Below are 18106 nucleotides of genomic sequence, written 5' to 3'. Positions count from 1 at the left end.
ATTTAGACGAGACAAGAATAAACTGCCCACCTCCCGCAAAACACAGTAAGACCATTTTTGTTAAAAACTAGATTTTTATGTCATCATTACGAGCGCATCAGCGCGCATTTTGTCTGTACATTTTAAGTTTCAATGACGTTTAGGTCCTGATATATATCATAAAGTACGTCCATTTAAACAGATTTAAGATCTCAAAAAACAAGAGCAGAACACAGCAAATCAACGAAGATTTGACATCACAACTTGTATGCAACAAACGTCTCGAACTCGCGACGGCAGAACGGACATATATTTCACGGAAAAAACACGAGATAACCGGATGTTTAACATTACGTCAATATGCCAGGTTGCATATGACGTCACATATCATGCTTGCTTACGTATTATTCTATGTATTGTTAGGAAGTCTGACTTCTATTAGGGATAGTGATTCGCGTGGTGAAGACTGCGGTAAATGTGTGGATCATAAGAGAACAAGGATTGTCTCAGAAGAAAACCAAGACTAAATGCTTTAAACCGGTAACTTCATTTCAACATTAGCTAGATTTAGAGACAAGAACAAAGCCCGCCACTTTCTCTTCACCAACTCATTTTCTCTTGCCCGCTGGGATGCGCGCGCACAACGAAACTCAACAGTGCGTGTTAAAAAGTGTCGCGGTTTAGACTGACGCCAGCAGAGAAGTTCTGTTCGCAGAAGAAGCGCGATGTGCGATGTGTGTTATGTGCGATTAATTTGCAACCCGAAGCTCTACTCATGCAATTTATAACTGTTTAAAGTGAGACAGTTCACAAATTAAGGTCTGCCCTATAAATATAAATATTCTATTTATATTAGGAAAGAAATAGAACTCTGAAGTCGTGAAGCGGCAACCGGCTCCGGGCCGCCATCTTTGGTTTTCCCAAGCGCAACCTAGGCAAATGTATGCTACAGAAATGCAGTGAAAGATCGACTTTAGCGTCCACTCCAGACCTTAAAGTAGGAAGATATGAACAGTTAAAATAACGATCAGGTAACCTATATCCAATAGATTAAAGGTTTCCATACAAAACATGATTACAAATTCAACGAAAGTAGATTCGTAGAATCGCCCAAATCAACGAAAGTCGTTTGTGTTTTTGGTGTGAACTTCGTTTCACCACCTACCGGAAATGACGTGTACGCAACATCTGTGATGTAGCACTTCCTTATATGGCACGAAACGAATGTGGTTGGTTGAAAAAACCCTGTACTAAATAAGTCTATTGCTTACGATGGACGTTGTATAGGGAAAAGAGAGTTTGCTGATTATGCGCTAAACATTGGAAAGACCGTCTGCTAGAATCCAGCTACTTGAATTTTGCAATGTGTGTTGCCTGTTAAAAAAACTGGATGTTACGCGGAATGTATTTCATATACGGTAAGCAACAACAACAAAAAGCAAATTAATTGCATCATCTGTTGAAGAAAGAAACCTAGCCAGGTCGAAGAAATCGAAAACATGCATCTTTGCCAACTTTCTGCGGAATATGGCCCGATGATCGGAATATGGCTGTGTGAGTCTATCCAATGACAAACCCCGAATTCCCCCACGTGTCTATCAGAATAGCAATATAATTATACTTATGGAGAGGAAAGAGTGAGTTTTCTTAAAAGCGAACTTCTTCTTGAGTAAACTGTTCGCCTCACCATTTTAGATCTGGCCATGCTCTCACATGGAATTTTGTTTGTTTGTTTGTTTGCTTAACGCCCAGCCGACCACGAAGGGCCATATCAGGGCGGTGCTGCTTTGACATATAACGTGCGCCACACACAAGACAGAAGTCGCAGCACAGGCGCATTATTCTGACACCGGACCAACCAGTCCTAGCATTAACCCCATAATGCCAGACGCCAGGCGGAGCAGCCACTAGATTGCCAATTTTAAAGTCTTAGGTATGACCCGGCCGGGGTTCGAACCCACGACCTCCCGATCACGGGGCGGACGCCTTACCACTAGGCCAACCGTGCCGGTCTCACATGGAATAAAACGATATCTCTTCATTTAGACTCAAACTGAAACTCAACACCTTGCCTGTTTGCCTTGAGTAGTTGAAATATTGTGATGATTTTTTGCTTAATCCACCGGTGACTTTTACAAAATCAAGATATTATAAGATGTTTGGTGACTTGTTGACAGACCAGCTTTTTTGTTGGTCCAAGGGGACCATATCGTTTTTTATTTCATCTTTATCGACCAAGGCCGAAGGCCCCGAGGACCAACACAACAATGCTGGTCTGGCAACAAGCCACCAAACATCGTTTTTGTTATCATGTTGGTAGTGCAACAAAATGCACAATAACCCACAGGGAGACGAACTTTTAGAATCCAACTCGGGCCCCAAAGCATCGTCACAGTAGCTCGAGATAACACGTCAAACTTGTATGTGACGTCGAACGTAGCTTGTGAACGCTTTTCTTCCAGTCTGAAAATGTGCAGAGCAGCGATCATATGTGTAGTGTGAGTTCAGTAAGTTTTGAGCATAATTATGTATTATCTTTTAATTTCTTTATGACTTTTCGTTGTGCATTTTGCGATTGAAGAGACAAGTTCCAAATTGACCATGAGTCGCCGCGGTAATGATCAACATCGATTGGGTCTTTGAGAGTGAATGCTTACAATCGTTGTCCTCGGAAACACGAATCCAAAGCTGCGATGGTTCCACACATCAAACAATCAGCCTGATTGGCTTTTACTTTGACAATCCAGGTTTCACTTGAAGCTCAAACCCATTCACCACCTTGATTTGTTGCAAGGAGAACAGCGTTGTTTTTTTCCCCAGCTGGTTATGAATGAAAACTCGTGAACATGATGACAAAAACAGTACTCCTCTGCGCACAGAGCACCATGGCTGCTTACTCATTGTTATGTTACCGCATGGAAGAATGGTCTTGTTTTATTATAAAGAAAACATCCAGGCCAGATCTGAGATGGTGAGCTAAACTGTTTACACGAGAAGGAGTGTGACTTAAAGTTTTTACTAAATCCACAAATGTAAATTAATATTACGGTGAATTGAAAAATGAATTGAAATAACAAAAATCTGTACTATTCAAATTCGTGTCACAATTTTCATGCTTTACCTATATTATCGCCAGAGCGGTCTTTGGACGAATGGCCCAGTGTGTTTAGTTGGGACATCTTGAACCTGGTGTGAATTTGGCAAAGTCGGCTTGGCAAAGTCCACATCACTTCTTCTTCTTCTGCGTTCAATGTTCTCTTTTTTATTATCGTGGAAGCGTAGACAGCCGATTTTCTCCCCACGCCAAGTTGGCTGTGTCTTCCGTTTTCGGTGGTTGAGGTTCTTACTCAGGGTTGCCTCCTCCCCAAGAGTAGCTGCCTTGCTGGGCTGTCGAGTCCACTCTACCCGGGTTTGACGTCGAAGTTTTCCTTCTCGTAGCCTTTGCCTTTCCCAAGGCGCACACAAGGCAGTGCGGGTTTTGAAATCGGAGTTGTCCTTCTCCTAGATGAGCGACCATCCAAGGTTAACGAGCCCCATCTGCCCGAAGCAGCTGGTTTTAAGGCGCCAGTGACCCGCCTGCATCCCTTCTCCTGTTAGTCGAAGACAGGGCCCGCCACGTGAAGGCCAGGAGCTGGATTTGACTGTCAGAGGTGTTTGGAGACACGAAGCCATTTGGAGCATTTCTTGGGAAGTAGGCGCTTATCTCTACTTCCACCCCGGCATAACAGTCCTTGGGCCCCAGTCCACATCACAAAGCTTGCTGCATGAAGTGCTGGCACAGAATTATCAGTTACAAAAATTCAGCAAAGCCTTTTGCATAGTTAACTTCGGGCCCAATGGAGGAGGGCAAATGTAAGCCAACATACTGACTGAATGTCCCTGTCAGTGATTTGTTTCGTGATGACACATTGCCAACAAAGGTGTGACTTTATAGCTCCCTTATTCAGTTTGAAAGTTGAATTGGGAGCTGTTCAAGTCACACGGTGTACAAACTAGTATTAGGAGCTGACAGTCAAACAGTCATTTTGTTGCGAGCGACACACTGATCTATTGTAATGCCATTCAGTTTGTGTGCGAGGTATTTGTTATGTTAATCAGCTGCGCGCACAACACAATTAAAGAAATCTTGAAAGCGGAGTCTCCATAATTTCTGTACAAAGCTCTTGAAGTTGGATTGAAGATGTGTCCATCTTAGTCAAACATGACTCTGCCAAACATAACTCTGCCAAACATAACTCTGCCAAACATAACTCTGCCAAACATAACTCTGTCAAACATAACTCTGCCAAACGCTAAAACACAGGTTCAGTGACCTATGGATTTATATCTGCTGGATGTAGGTTTTGTTAATATTTGCAGGGGACCTCCATTTTGGTTTAATATTTTAAGGCCACCCCCACCCCCTCCCCCCCCCCCCCCCCCCCCCCACACTGCACACACCTTCTATTGCCCAATTTTGTGGTTTCTTATCGAGTTTTGTGACATTAAGTTTTGACAACAAATATAATTACACCCCCGGTATAGGGGTGTGTATAGGATTCGGTCGATGTGTTTGTTTGTTTGTGTGTTTGTGTTCGCATATAGATCTCAAGAATGAACGGACCGATCGTCACCAAACTTGGTAAACAGGTTCTATACATTCCTGAGACGGTCCTTACAAAAACTGGGACCAGTCAAACACACGGTTAGGGAGTTATTGGTGGATTAAGATTCTACAAGGACTTATAGAGGGACATATTAATGGTCAAAGGGAAATAACCTTCTCAGTTGGTGGCAGTGAGAATGGTAAGGACGGGGGTGTTTTTCCTACCTCGGAGGAATTTCTTGTTTAGGAATAGTTATGGCCTCATAGATACAAACTCGTTCGACTGCATTCATGATTGATTAATTGATTGCATTTGAAGGTTCCATTTACTTATTGACATACTTAGTTATTTATCACATATATTATTTCTTCAAATCCATAAACAAAGAGACTGCCAACGTTCCACAATTCAGAATAAAAAGAAACCAAGAAAGGTATTTTGTTGGAACGCTTGTTATGGACACAACAATAGGTAAGTCACAAATATATCGACCCAACACTCTTTTTAGTGAACAGATAAACAATTAGTGACAAATACTTCGTTTGATGGAATTTTCGCCGGTAGGTATAACCAACTGGTTTTTTTCAAAATCTTCATGCATTGATTGTTTTTAATCTGCACTCTAAAACAATCTTTTTGAAGTTTAAAATCATTTAGATAAAGAGGAGTTATGGCCGTTGTGTATTTGTTCGATTCTTTTTTTTATGAACAGAGGTAGTGCACAACAAAACCAATGTTCGCTCAAAACAGGGGACACGCCTTTTTCGAGAAAAAATACGTACACTTCATGAAAAGAGTTGTAAAGAAAGTTTCGCACAATGATTCGTGATAGGAAAACGGTTTAGTGCACCAAATTTCGTTCAATGTGTCTAGTTATCTCAATGTATAATGTTGAAAATTGCTGAAAGTCATTGAAACAGACTTTATTCCCCCCTCTGCTTCTTTACCTCTGTAAACTTGTAGGGGTAGTTATTTTTCGATAATGACCCAGCAACCAAACAAATAACGACCCAGCAACAGCCTGAATCCTCGATAGTGCAATGGGTTGAGAGGTTGTTGTTTCGGTACTACTTTTTGCGACTGAAAAGTTCCGAACGCTCTGACGTACGAAGTATACATCTCTGGAGCAAACAATACAAACATACCGCATTTAAATTAACAACTACAGGCCTGAACACATGAATCTTCATATAAAATCCATGAGTTCGGTTGTTTTCTGAATCTAGATTTGCCGTGCTCAAACGTTCATCACAAGCAATTTCCCCAAGGCAAGTAACTCATACTTTGTCTAGCGACAAGAGTAGTTCCCCTTCTTTTCACTCAGTTTCTTCGACAACAGACTGCAATCCGACGGTCAGTTTTCAACAATATTTCATTTAATAAACAGATCACACGCAACCAAATGCACACATCTCATCAATTTAAACAACATAAAGCGGTTTCATACACTATTTTTCCCAGAAAACTGAACTTCATACAGTTTTTTAACATTGGAACACAGGTGCAAAAGTTCGTCTGCTAGTCCCATTTGACGAAAGAACATTATCCTAAGCCATACCAAAACATATACAGAACACACAATATCTGCCTTTGCCGCCACAGCAGAATAACAGCATATCTGTGTACTTGATTTTAGTCCAAAATAGGAAAACTGACAAGAAGTGTTAACAAAATGGAATGATTTGCACGGAACTATACAACCGCGCATTAATCGATCGCCTGCGCAGGTTGACTGGTTGAGTGAATAGGATTCGATCAAACTTTCGCAAAAAACCTCCTCTTTTCTTTGAATAACTGAAGAAAGGAGGAATAAAGAGGTTACACACCTCGTCTCAGTGATTATAAAAAAATAATGGTCTCAGTTCGCGGTCATGAAAAAGCTCGCTAAAGCTCGCATTTTTCATGATCCGCTAACTTCGACCATTATTTTTAATAATCACTGAGACTCGGCGTGTAACCTCTACATAGTGGGGTTTTATTTTAAATACATTAGTGAGCTTCTCACATCTTGGTCCCCTCTGTGGAGGGTCTGGTTTCCCCAATGGGACATATATATATATATATATGTGAAGGGACACTTTTCTCTCTCTATTTTGCTCTAGATTATTATAAAGAACGCTCGCGCTGGACCCGAGTAATCTTCAGACTGGCTCGCTCAGTAAATATAAATGTTTGGAATGTCTGTGGTGTGAATGTTGGTTTCTGACCAGAAATGCAGATCTATCTCTGGCCGATTCATAGATTCAACCTACAAACTGCGACCTCATCTGTGATCAGATGAAATTAACCACATGCAGTTTATTCTTCAGAAAAATGCAGCGATACGCACCCCCAAAAAATGGGTTGGGTTCGGTGATTTGTACATAAACGTCTTCCTCTGACTGATTATTTCACAGCTGCAATGAGAATAGAGAACAAAGACGTTTTGGGTAAGCTTACTCACGTCAGGTCTTCACTGACAAGCTAGGAACAGACGGAAAATTCCGAACAAAAGTAAATGACGTCAAAGTCTCTTTCGCTTTGCGTGTAACTTTGTCATGACGTATTTTTGTGTGACGCGTTCGGCTGTTCTCTCAGCTCAATGGCTGCGTGTTGCCCCGCCGGTGTGAACTCCTCCTACAGCCAAGTCGTTTTTGTGGTTTATTTCGCATTTAGGTCCCAGGTAACATTATGAAGTTTTAATACGATCAATCGGACATATTATCAAGTTAGTGTATCAACTTTTGAACGAACTGCGCCCAGTAGTTTCCCAGCAATAAGCTGTTAAGTGGAGACAGACACACACACAGACAGGCACACAATTAAAGTCTGCTGAGCCCAAGTACTAGCGTACTCGGGGATAATCTCGGAAGTAAGTCTCTGCTGACTTTCAGTTGTTTCTTTCACAACTTTGAATGTGTATGTATATGTATTTGTATCAAGTACATCCCACACAACCCACGTCTCGATTCCTAAATACATTTAGTCATAACTTGACGAAAATTAATGTAAACAAAGCAACAACAATACACACACACACACACACACACACACACACACACACACACACACACACAATTAAACACAGGCTTTACCATTTTACAGAGTTCATCAATATTTTCTGGATTTTCAGGTGACGGGATAATCAGGAACACTGGCGACTTACGATTTCTGTGCCTAAAAAATGTGGTCTTCAAAATCAAAGCATTTGATGATTTTAATAACCCTGTGGGACCTCGGGAAGTTACGACCACGCTAGAATTCAAAGGTTCGTAAGGATATCTTGTTGTTGATGTTGTTGTTGTTGTTGTTGTTGTTGTTGTTGTTGTTGTTGTTATGACTGCATGTTGTTGTTGTTGTTGTTATGTGTATTTTTGTTGTCATTAGTGTGGTTTCTTCTACTGCTTATGCTGCTGCCAATGTTGGTGGTGGTGTTAGTGGAGGGGTGGTGGTATGTGTGTGTGTGTGTGGGGGGGGGGGTGGTGGTGGTGGTGGTTTTGATAGTTATTGTCGTCGTTGTTGTTGTTTCCAGTGCTCTTGTTGTCGTTGTTGTTTGTGGTTGTGATGGTGGTAGTTGTCGTTGTCATCGTCGTTCATTTCGTTGTTGTTGATGTTGTTGTTGTTGTTGTTGTTGTTGTTGTGGCGGTGGGTGTGGTGGTGGTTGTTTCTGCTGTTGCTTGTGTTGTTGTTATTGTTATTGTTTGTGGTGGTTGTTTTTGCTGTTGCTTGTGTTGTTGTTATTGGTGGCGGTTCTATTACTATTGTCGGCATCGTTGTTCTTTCCCCGCAACTACAGCCTGTAGCCATTCCCACCCCCCACCCCAACATCCCCCATATTGCCTTCCTTTTCTTCACCGTCTTTTTCTGGGGTACTTTTTCCAGAGGACCCCGGTACGCCTGTCATTACTAACACCGAGAAGGTGCTAGAGCAGCCAGAGGACCCCGATGACGAAGACCCAGCCTTAAATGCTGTTAAAGCCTTTGAACTTAAAACAACTCCTCGGAACGCTAAACAGTACAACTGGAAAATGACAGCTGATCCCGCAGGAGGGCTGGAGTACTACGAACTGGACGTAACTAGTGCGTACCTTAATGTCTAATTTTATGAGGATGATGATTTCTTTTTGTCTTTTTGTTTAATTATCTGTCTGACTGTCTGTCTGTCTGTGTCTGTCTGCCGGTCTGTCTGTCTGTCTGTCTGTCTGTCTGTCTGTCTGTCTGTCTGTCTGTCTGTCTGTCTGTTGGTCTGTCGGTCTGCCGGCCTGTCTGTCTGTCGGTCTGTCTGTCTGTCGGTCGGTCTGTCTGTCTGTCTGTCGGTCGGTCGTTCTGTCTGTCTGTCTGTTTGTCTGTCTGTGCAAAGCATATCTCAAATACGGTTTTACCAAACGTATTTTTATGAAAATGTATGTGCATTTGCTTGTGTTGTTTTTCTCCGATTTTTGATGACGTCATACTTTCCAGTTTGCAAAACTTGATGCGGCACTGTCACGGTCCCATGATTTCATAAATTAGATTGACATTTTTTGTTACACAATCTTTGACTCGGTCCGGATAATGAGATTGCATTTCAGCACGGTGCCTTGAAAAATTGGTTTGTGAAATTCAAAATGTGTAGATTTTTCTCAACTTGACATCTAGTCAGTTTTGAAGGGTAGTGATTTGTGTGTGTTTGTGTGTGTGTGTGTGTACACATATATGTGTGTGTACGGTGTGTATGTGTGTGTTTGTGTTTGTGTGTGTGTGTGCGTGTGTTTGTGTGTGTGTGCGTGTGTTTGTGTGTGTAAGTGTGTGTGTGTGTGTGCGTGTGTGTGTTTGTGTGTGTTTTGTGTGTTTTGTGTGTTTGTTTGTTTGTGTGTGTGTGTGTGTGTGTGTGTGTTGGTGTTTGTGTGTGTGTGTGTGTGGACAGGAATTGCAGGCAAACTAGCGGACATATCTTTATGACACTTTGCATCGAGATTATCCCAGATGATATCCCTATTATGTTTCCATGTATTTGTTCATTAAATGTTTTTGATTATGTCATATCCAGCTTTTTGCAACACATGAGAATGCACTTTCATGACGTCATTTTTCAATCAATGTGATAGAAATGTCGGTCATACAATCATCAACGAAGAACGGACTATGGGATTTCATTTTAGCTTGGAAGCTTAAACATGTATTAATGAGTTTGGTCATTAAAATCGGAAAACAATAAAAATGGTAGAAATCGATCGACTTGTAAAAAAGTTTTTATCGTATTTCTTTTCATATGCTGAATCCTAAAACCTATAGATATGTTATGTTCGGAATAGAAACAAGCTCAGAAAGTTCAAAAGAATTCAGAAAAGGGTGCTTTTCTAATAAACGCTAGCGTTACTTGGCTATACTGGCATGGCACTTTCAGCACCCTTTGCAGGTAAACGCGGCAGTGGTTTCGACAAAGCTATACTGTCTTGGTGGAAAAATGCAGCGAATTCTATTTCATTCTGTGAGTTCCACAGATTGTCTAATTGTATTAATTTTGCTTTTCCCGTCTTGTTCTTGGTTTTAGCAGAAATTGCTGATCATTAAACGTACTTTGTATTGTAGACGACAAGGTCAAAGCGAAGACGCGACTAGACTACGAGTACGATCCGCTTCGCTCCGTTACGCTCTACCTAACCGCCAATAACGGCTTCTGTGAGTCTGAGACCTACTCTGTGAGGATAAACCTCACTGACGTCAACGAGCCGCCATCAGTGTTTTCCGATGGAACCAAGACAGTAGAGATTGAAAGGACCGTCTATGAAGGACTTGTGAGTACCAATAGTAGTGGTGGTGGTGGTGATGGCTGTTGTGGTGGCAGCAGCAGTATTAATATAGTGTTGATGATGTTTGGTTTGTTTGTTGTTTTAAGTGTAAATCTGCATTTGCATAGCAAGACTGAAATATGCATGCAGTATGTGTAAATGTGGTGTAAACATCCAACAATAAATGAGGCATGAATCTTGTACTTTTACTTTTTCAAGACTGATTTTTAAATTGTTTTTAGTTTGTGAAGACTACACACTCGCAGTGAGTGCCCGTTTACTTAGTAAAGCAAAACAGTATTTACAAATTTGATGTCTCACACTCAGCTTCCTGTAAACCATCTGGTCACAGACACTGTCAGGCTTTTACACACAGTACAAACACCCTTTCGTTTAAACACTCACCGCTTGAGAACATCCTAGGTGCTCTCTGTAAAGAGCGAGCATTTTTCAAAGAATTTAGTTTTGCATGGCCAACCGGAGTCACTGTAAGACAATCGGCAATGCGCGATGACGTAGGTGTTCCCATGCACGCGTGATGCGTCGGCCATCTTGGTAAGCAGCACTGCCAGACTTCCGCTTCCTTCAGTCTTTGGCACCGTGTCTTGATCGAAAATGGATAAGCGAAAGGCCAAAGAAAAACTGAAATACATCGAGAAATTGGAACCTGAGCCAAAAGCAAGATACATTGAGAAACTCAAGAGTCTAAACGGGTGCGATCCATACGAATTAGGAGACAAAGAGTGGTCTGTAGATGCCGAGAAACTTCCTCAGTTGACATTCGGCGACATGCTGACGTACCTTGTTGCTTGTGACAGTGAAAATTGCAAAGTTCAGTGGTACCACACGGCATGTGTTGGACTTGATCATTTGCCAGGGAAAGATGATGCTTGGTTTTGTCCGGCTTGCCTTGACATGTCACTTTAGCTTAGTGTAGCTGTCTGGGGGTTTTCTGTCAGTGTCATGCTGTTTGAGGTTATAAGACTGAGTGACTGCATATTTTGAAGTATGTATTTGCCTAACTGTGCAAGTCTTGCACACTTACTTGTTGTTTCATTTGTGTGCCAAATCTGAATTCACACACACACACACACATTACAAATATTTGGTTGACTTCATAAACAAATGTGTTCTGTTTTTATTTTTTATTTTTGTACTGTGAGCACATGCACAGAAAAGTACAACATTGGAAAAAGAATGTGCAGCTGTCTACTAGTACTAGACTCATAGAATGTACATGCATGTGTATGTTATAATGATAATGTGACACAAAATAAATCTTTCTTCTGTCCCATACACATGACTTGAGCTGTTCATACATTATGTGCCTGTTTTAGTGTTTGTTGGTGTGACTGTTACTTAATGTAAGCCATTTAAACTCTGAAAATAACAGAACAAATCACCATGTCACTGCACATACAAGTCAGAGCACAACAAGAAAGTTGTAAACACAATTCTGATACAATGGGATGATTCCAGAATGCTATACACACACATCTTCAGAGTCAAACACAATCACACCACACTTGGACACATGTTGGTCAGGGCACAGCAAACAACCACTATTTTGTCGAGGAATGTTACATCCTCGCCTTCACAAGGCAGTATTAGATTGATGGGGATAGTACTACTCCCCCTTGATGACAGCCGAAGAACTTCCCAAACGCTAACTGAACCGGTACTAGCACTAGTAGCAGCCGAAGCACCAATATCCTGCTTACCAAGATGGCCGCCGCTTAGAAAACCAGTGGCTGTGACGTCACGATCGCATTGCCGATACACCACTAAACAGTTCCGACGTTTACATGGAACAAAGAAGGAAAATCACGTGACTGCACAGACGCCTCTCATTGGCTGCGTCATTTTTTCGAGGAAACACATCGTCTGCAACACAGCTTTGCGTATGTTCTGCGACTGACGAGTCAGACACTTGTGTTTATTTTGTTGTTTTGTTTGTCGATGTAAATTCAGCGATTATCGATTTTAACAATGGCATGTCACTGCCCGATGATTGATTGTGACAACGGAAGCTACCGTCTTCAAAATGGAAAGCTAAACTTTGCAAAATTCACCAGGTTTCACACGAGTCTCCCAACCACCGTTCAGGTAAGCGCAACACTGTAACAGTTCTTGATCAACTTATTTTATTGCCTGACATTCATGCGATTTATTGCTTTTTTCTGCAAATGCCATAGCATGATTACAAACCGTATAGCTAGACCTGCATTTATACAGCTTTGAACGTTAAAAAAACTGCACACTGCATGAAAGACTTGTTTGAATCTACTGTGCATGAGGTCAAAATATGTGGCTCACTTTCTGTGTCAGTGTGTTTCCGTTTCTTGTTTTTTTGTGTTTTACTTCATGTTGTTAGAGCATGGCTGTGATTAAAAAGCAATACAAATTTGCTTTGTAGAGCCATACGTACATTGTCAAATCTGATATGCATCTGTCTGTTTTCAACAGCTTGCATCCGCATCCAACCCGCAAGAAGAAACCAGCACAACGGGATTCAAGTGGTTTCGACTGATCAGCGGTGTAGACACAACTCGACGGAAGGCACAAGCTCTTTTCACCTGCAAGGGTTTGTTCTCAACACTTTCTTGATGGAAAACCAACTGCAGAGAACCCCTTCCCAACAGAAAACTTGGGATACCCTGGATTTCAACACAAAGTAAGTTGTGTGTTTTTTTAATAACTTTGTGTGTGTACGCAGATAAGAAGATGGGAAGGTGTTAAATTTATTTGTTCACACGCTGTTCCTAGTAACATGTGTGTGTGCCTTACAACTTGAGTGATTTGACTTTTCTGCTGTTCGTGTATTCTGAAGTCTGAACAAGAATGAATGTGGGCAGCCAAGCTAAGTTTTATGTGGGAGGTTTGTTTTCAGAGTGCGATTTGATCAACATTAGGAGAGCTCTCCATAGAAGCCAAAGGAACAAAAACAAGTGTACCGGGGAATTCACACAGGGAGTTCTGTATTGCACTGAAAATGACTACAGTGGGTACAAATGACCACCTTAAAAAGTTGAAGTTGGGGGCATTGAACCCAAACGGACAACATATGTGGAGAACCCTGCATGAAGATGTATTACTACCATAAATACTGACAGAATGAACCCTATTTGGCAATGTTTCAGACAGCAAGAGTGCTGATAGACATACCCCGACCAGAGCACCGGCTACATGCGGCTAGGCAGAAGAAAATGGGCAATGCGAGATCTGGAATTCCAGTTTGAGACGTGCCAGGCCCAAGGATCATCAAGGGAGATGAATGGTGCAGCTAGTTGATTGCCAGAAAAGTGTGACTCTGGCCCTAAACAAGACCCATTCGCAACAGAAACATTTCTGGGTGCTCTTGTTTTTGCTTATTTGTTGATATTTTTTTTGTTTTTTTGTTTTGTATAAGCAGATGCCAATGTAATGCACACCCGTTATGCGCAATCTTATTGCAATGATTAAGCTGACTAAGGAGAACAATAGACTGAAGAGACAAGTGAGTGTGTTCAAACTACAGATTGCAAACATGGCTAAGAAAAAGAACGCAGACAATCCATGATTATTCAGAAATCTGATTTCTCGCAGAACATATCATATTGCACTGGTATAGCCACGACCAGTCTCTTCCAATTAATTCATGTTTTTAGTGTCACCCTTTGTAACAAGAAGATGGCAGGAAAAAGTCAACAATTATAAAAAGACAAGAATCAACCAATGAGTATTGACCCTAAACGTTATAGTATAGATGAGATGTTGTTTATGCAACAGAGACGAGGATTAGACCTTGAGGATCTAGCCTATCGGTTTCGCTAATATAGGTAGAATAAAGTACATGTCACCAGAGTGGCCAAGGGCAACCTTAAACAATTTACTGGTTTGTTTTCATTTGTTTGAATGTTTCTCTCTTCTTTCTGCGCACAGTCTTCTCTCCATTTCATGTCCCCTGTGCATACCATAACATGTTTTGAGAAAAAATATTGTTTGGCTCACTTTTTCTGTGTGTCTTTATTGATGTTTGTGATGCAATGAGTGTGTCAGAACAAAATCTGAGTTCTCGTACTTTGAAATGGAGAATGAGAGACAAGACAAAGCATTACAGCTCAAAGTCAAACATATCAGCACTTGCAAACAAAATGCACACAATACAGTCAGCTCAAAAAACTTTACTTATCTTGATAAACGTTATCACTAGCAGCAGATCAAATCTGATGACTTCATCCATTTGGCAATGAACATATTGGGAAGAAAGATATCTAGTTTTTATATATATATAAATTGTTTCTTTCACAATTTCTGATGTTTTATATATATATATATATATATATATATGTATATATATACCCAAAACACACATGTAGTACAGTAAAAGTTATATCTATAATGGTGTACACAGGAACCTTCCTTTTCAGAACTCCAAACAATCTGATAAATAAAAGATCCAGTACAGAAAAAGAGGGAGTCTTAAAATGTAGGAAAATTTACATAGGTTTTGACAAGACAAACATTTATATTTTAGATGCGACCCACCCTACTACCTTTCAGGCTGAAAACTTTCAGAAACGAAGCAGCTGTTAAACAATGTTGCTCTGCCCATTACATGTACGTGTAAAGAGTAGAGCTTAATGCCTGGATCTGGCAAAGCTTTTACATGAGTTGACAAATTGTTGAAATTAGAGTCGTCAGGATTGTTTACTTTGTGGAAGGGTTGCTCTCCTTGTTTATCTGTGTGGTTTCATAGTTAAGAGGAAAAAGCTGTTTTGTTAATACCGCTTTCCCTACTTCTACTAGTTCCTCCTCCTAAGTGCATTCTGTTGCTGCCTGTATCAAAACGGGCAACAGGATTGGATTACTTTGGGAACAGGAGGTTGTGATGGCTGGCTCTGGGTAACAGGTGGTTGTGATGGTTTACTCTTGGAGACACGTAGAAGTCTCTTTCTGGTTTTGACAAAGATGCAATCAGGGGCTTCCTCCTCCAAAATGACTTGCAGCCTGTTGCACATGGTCAAAACACGGCCAAAAGGAAAAAAAAGAAAATAATCAATATGAGAAAGAGAAAGGAGACAACTTTTACTAAAGCACCATTTAGGACAATTTACCAAGTTGTACATAACAAATTGCTCACAAATTTGAGTGCAACTTGCATGAAGAGCATTGCAGAATTAAGACAGTTGCAGAGATGGCCAGATCTCAAAATCTTAACTTGCCAGACAGGCGAGTCATTTCAAGAAAGTCCAGTCCACCAAAAAGAATTGCTTGCCGGGTACAAACCCCAGTTGCTATAACTGCATTGTTTATAACGTTTTGAAACTAGAGTATGCAACGATAAGTGTTGCATTTGACGAGAATGTTCACTAGCCAACCAGGCGAGTTGCCAAGCGGTTTTAACTAGCACAGCGGATTTTTTGTACTCGCCCCTGGCCATTAGTCAGATGATTTGACCATCCCTGAATTTAGAAAGTCTGTTCAGTCATTGCTGATTAACTGTATCACTATCAGTATCACTGCACTTTTTATAAAAGTATATGTATACAGTGACAGGCATAATTTTAGTGTGTATTAGTACTAGTATGCTGGTTTTTCAAATCAGTTTTGACACATTCCCTGTTCACTGAAACCAAAATGTTGTTAGGCCGCACAAACCATCTTGCAATTCAACTTGAACCATTCTCTTTTTCAAAAGTAAAGTGCAAATTTGATTTATGTTTTTAAAAAGTAGAGAGGTATCCTACCTGTAAGCCTTTCCTCCTTAAAACTTGTTGACGAGGCGATGCATGAGGTCGAGCTCACACTCACAGGCAGCCAGTGATGAAGACGCTTGGCCACAGGAATCGCCCATCTTGCTGCCTTTCAATCCAGTTGTGATGATGCATGGATCAGGATAAAGCACCCCTTTCACATACAACTTCTGCTTGTACTCCCAAAGAAGCACCCTCTCTGCATTTTCTGCTTCGCGGTCGACAGGAATCCCATCTCCCAAGTTCCAAAGCAGGAAAAGCTCTAAAACAAAAAGGCCTTGAGATCAAATCACAGTTTTTCGCACCTGTGGAAGGCATTCTTTTTTCCCCCTCATCACCATTTTGTATGTAAACGTACAAAATACTCACTGACTCAGCCGTGGCAGTGGCAACTTAGTATGCATGTTTGTTGTTTCTTATCTTACCCACACGTCAGATTGAAAATGGAAAACTTTAGCATACACTATCGCAACATGTAAATGCATCACGAATCGGAATATAGTTATGCTTCATAGTAAGTTAGATTCCGTGGACAGATCAACGGCACGTATTCAAGTTTTTGACTTTAATCAACTGAAAAGTTAAGCGTATCTGAAGAGAGAGCAATTACTAAGTAAGTTACTGGCGGTTAGTGTTACAACTTACAGGGCGGAAAACCGGTCTTGAGAATGAATCTACACACCGCATCATTGCAAAGAGTAAATAACGAAAGAAATAAAACTTACCTAGCTACAAGTTCCTCGTGTGCACCTTCCACACTCGTTTTCCGTGCCACGACAAGGTTTTCGATGTTTCAGTGCTCCACAGTCGCACCTTCTGGATGGAAATCTCGCTCAAATCGCACATGTTTCAAGTTGCTGAGAAGCTAGCACGACGCGTTGTTTACTCGAAAAAATGCTACGCATGCGCACTGTCGCAATGGCCGCGGAACTGTTTGGTGGTGTATCGGACGGGCCTCGTTTTGGCGCTAGACCTAACTTTTAAAATCTCAATAATAAATTGACAGCTTGTTACACAAACATTCTTAAATAATAAAAGAACTCTTTTTTCATCAAGACAAGATCAGTTCAATTCGAAGTTTTGAAAGTTTGAAAAAAGAAAAGCCCGGAAGTGTGTCTCGCAAAATGTGTTCCCCGTAGCAGACGAATGTTCTGCCTAGCGTCAGTTTCTGTGAACGGTCAACGCCACCGCTCAGTTCGTCTGACTCGCAGCCGTTTGTTGCGTTTTAGATTCAGAGGTACACAATAACGAGTTGCATTGAAATCACAAACTGACGACTAAATTGTGAGAGAAAAAAAAGTGGATCACACGGGTTCACGATGGCTCAGGGGTTAGATAAACCACGAAAACAGGTGTGTGGTTTACGCGAGCTAAATGGCCATTCAAACGAACTGTGTCATATAATGCTATTGCAAGTGTGTTCGATAGGGTTAGAACTGCTTTTTTCATGAGAAAATTGTAATCGTTCTGTAAACCATTTGAGACGGACTGAGGCTTTAGTATTGTAAATTGAGCGAAAGTTTGACTTTTATTTGGTCAAAATGACCTTGCTGGAATTCCCTGGCAACTTGTATTGTTCCGCCAGGATTGCAATACTCCCTGACTGAAAACAGTAACGTTACTGTGAGATGTGTAATCATGCGACAATAGATCAAGACTGTAAAGTAAATGTGGAGCGTATTATACATTTGTGTGTACAAATCAAGACTATAATATATATATATATAGAGAGAGAGAGAGAGAATACTACTTGGCTTGCTGTGTCGTACCAGATTTACACGAAATGCTTTTGAATATTAAGCTGCGAGCGAAAAAGAGCTTTTTAATATTTGAAAAAGCAACAAGTGTAAATCTGGTAAGACACAGCAAGCCATGTAGTATTCTGTACATCTTACATACTGTACTTTGCGTGTCATTTGCTCCAAACGTCCCTCAGTCGAAGCGCGCAAATTGAAAACGCTTTAAATAGAACCTGGATCTCTTCCAAAGGCTCCTGTAATCGTTGACGTTAAAGCAAAGATACCTCACTCTAGACAGCAAAGCGTGACGTGTACGT

At 41.0% G+C, this 18106-nt stretch overlaps 2 protein-coding genes across 2 annotated transcripts in view; both read left to right on the top strand.

Annotated features, from left to right (window-relative positions):
* The window catches only part of LOC138980843 (uncharacterized), a 13677-nt gene extending 5857 nt beyond the window's left edge, over positions 1 to 7820 (top strand). Inside the window, exon 6 of the mRNA XM_070353725.1 lies at positions 7678 to 7820. Within this exon, the coding sequence (XP_070209826.1) occupies positions 7678 to 7820 (143 nt within the window). The remainder of the gene's footprint in view (positions 1 to 7677) is intronic.
* Positions 7821 to 8425: 605 nt separating this feature from the next.
* Positions 8426 to 18106, top strand: part of LOC138979742 (protocadherin Fat 3-like) — a 42016-nt gene continuing 32335 nt past the window's right edge. Inside the window, exons 1-2 of the mRNA XM_070352484.1 lie at positions 8426 to 8624; positions 10116 to 10321. Coding sequence (XP_070208585.1) covers positions 8573 to 8624; positions 10116 to 10321 — 258 coding nt within the window. The 5' untranslated portion in view covers positions 8426 to 8572. The remainder of the gene's footprint in view (positions 8625 to 10115; positions 10322 to 18106) is intronic.

Source organism: Littorina saxatilis, linkage group LG11 (genome assembly GCF_037325665.1).
Source record: "Littorina saxatilis isolate snail1 linkage group LG11, US_GU_Lsax_2.0, whole genome shotgun sequence".
NCBI classification, from domain to species: Eukaryota; Metazoa; Mollusca; class Gastropoda; order Littorinimorpha; family Littorinidae; genus Littorina; species Littorina saxatilis.
Note: the sequence above shows the minus strand (reverse complement) of the source record. Positions and strands in the feature narration are given on the sequence as shown.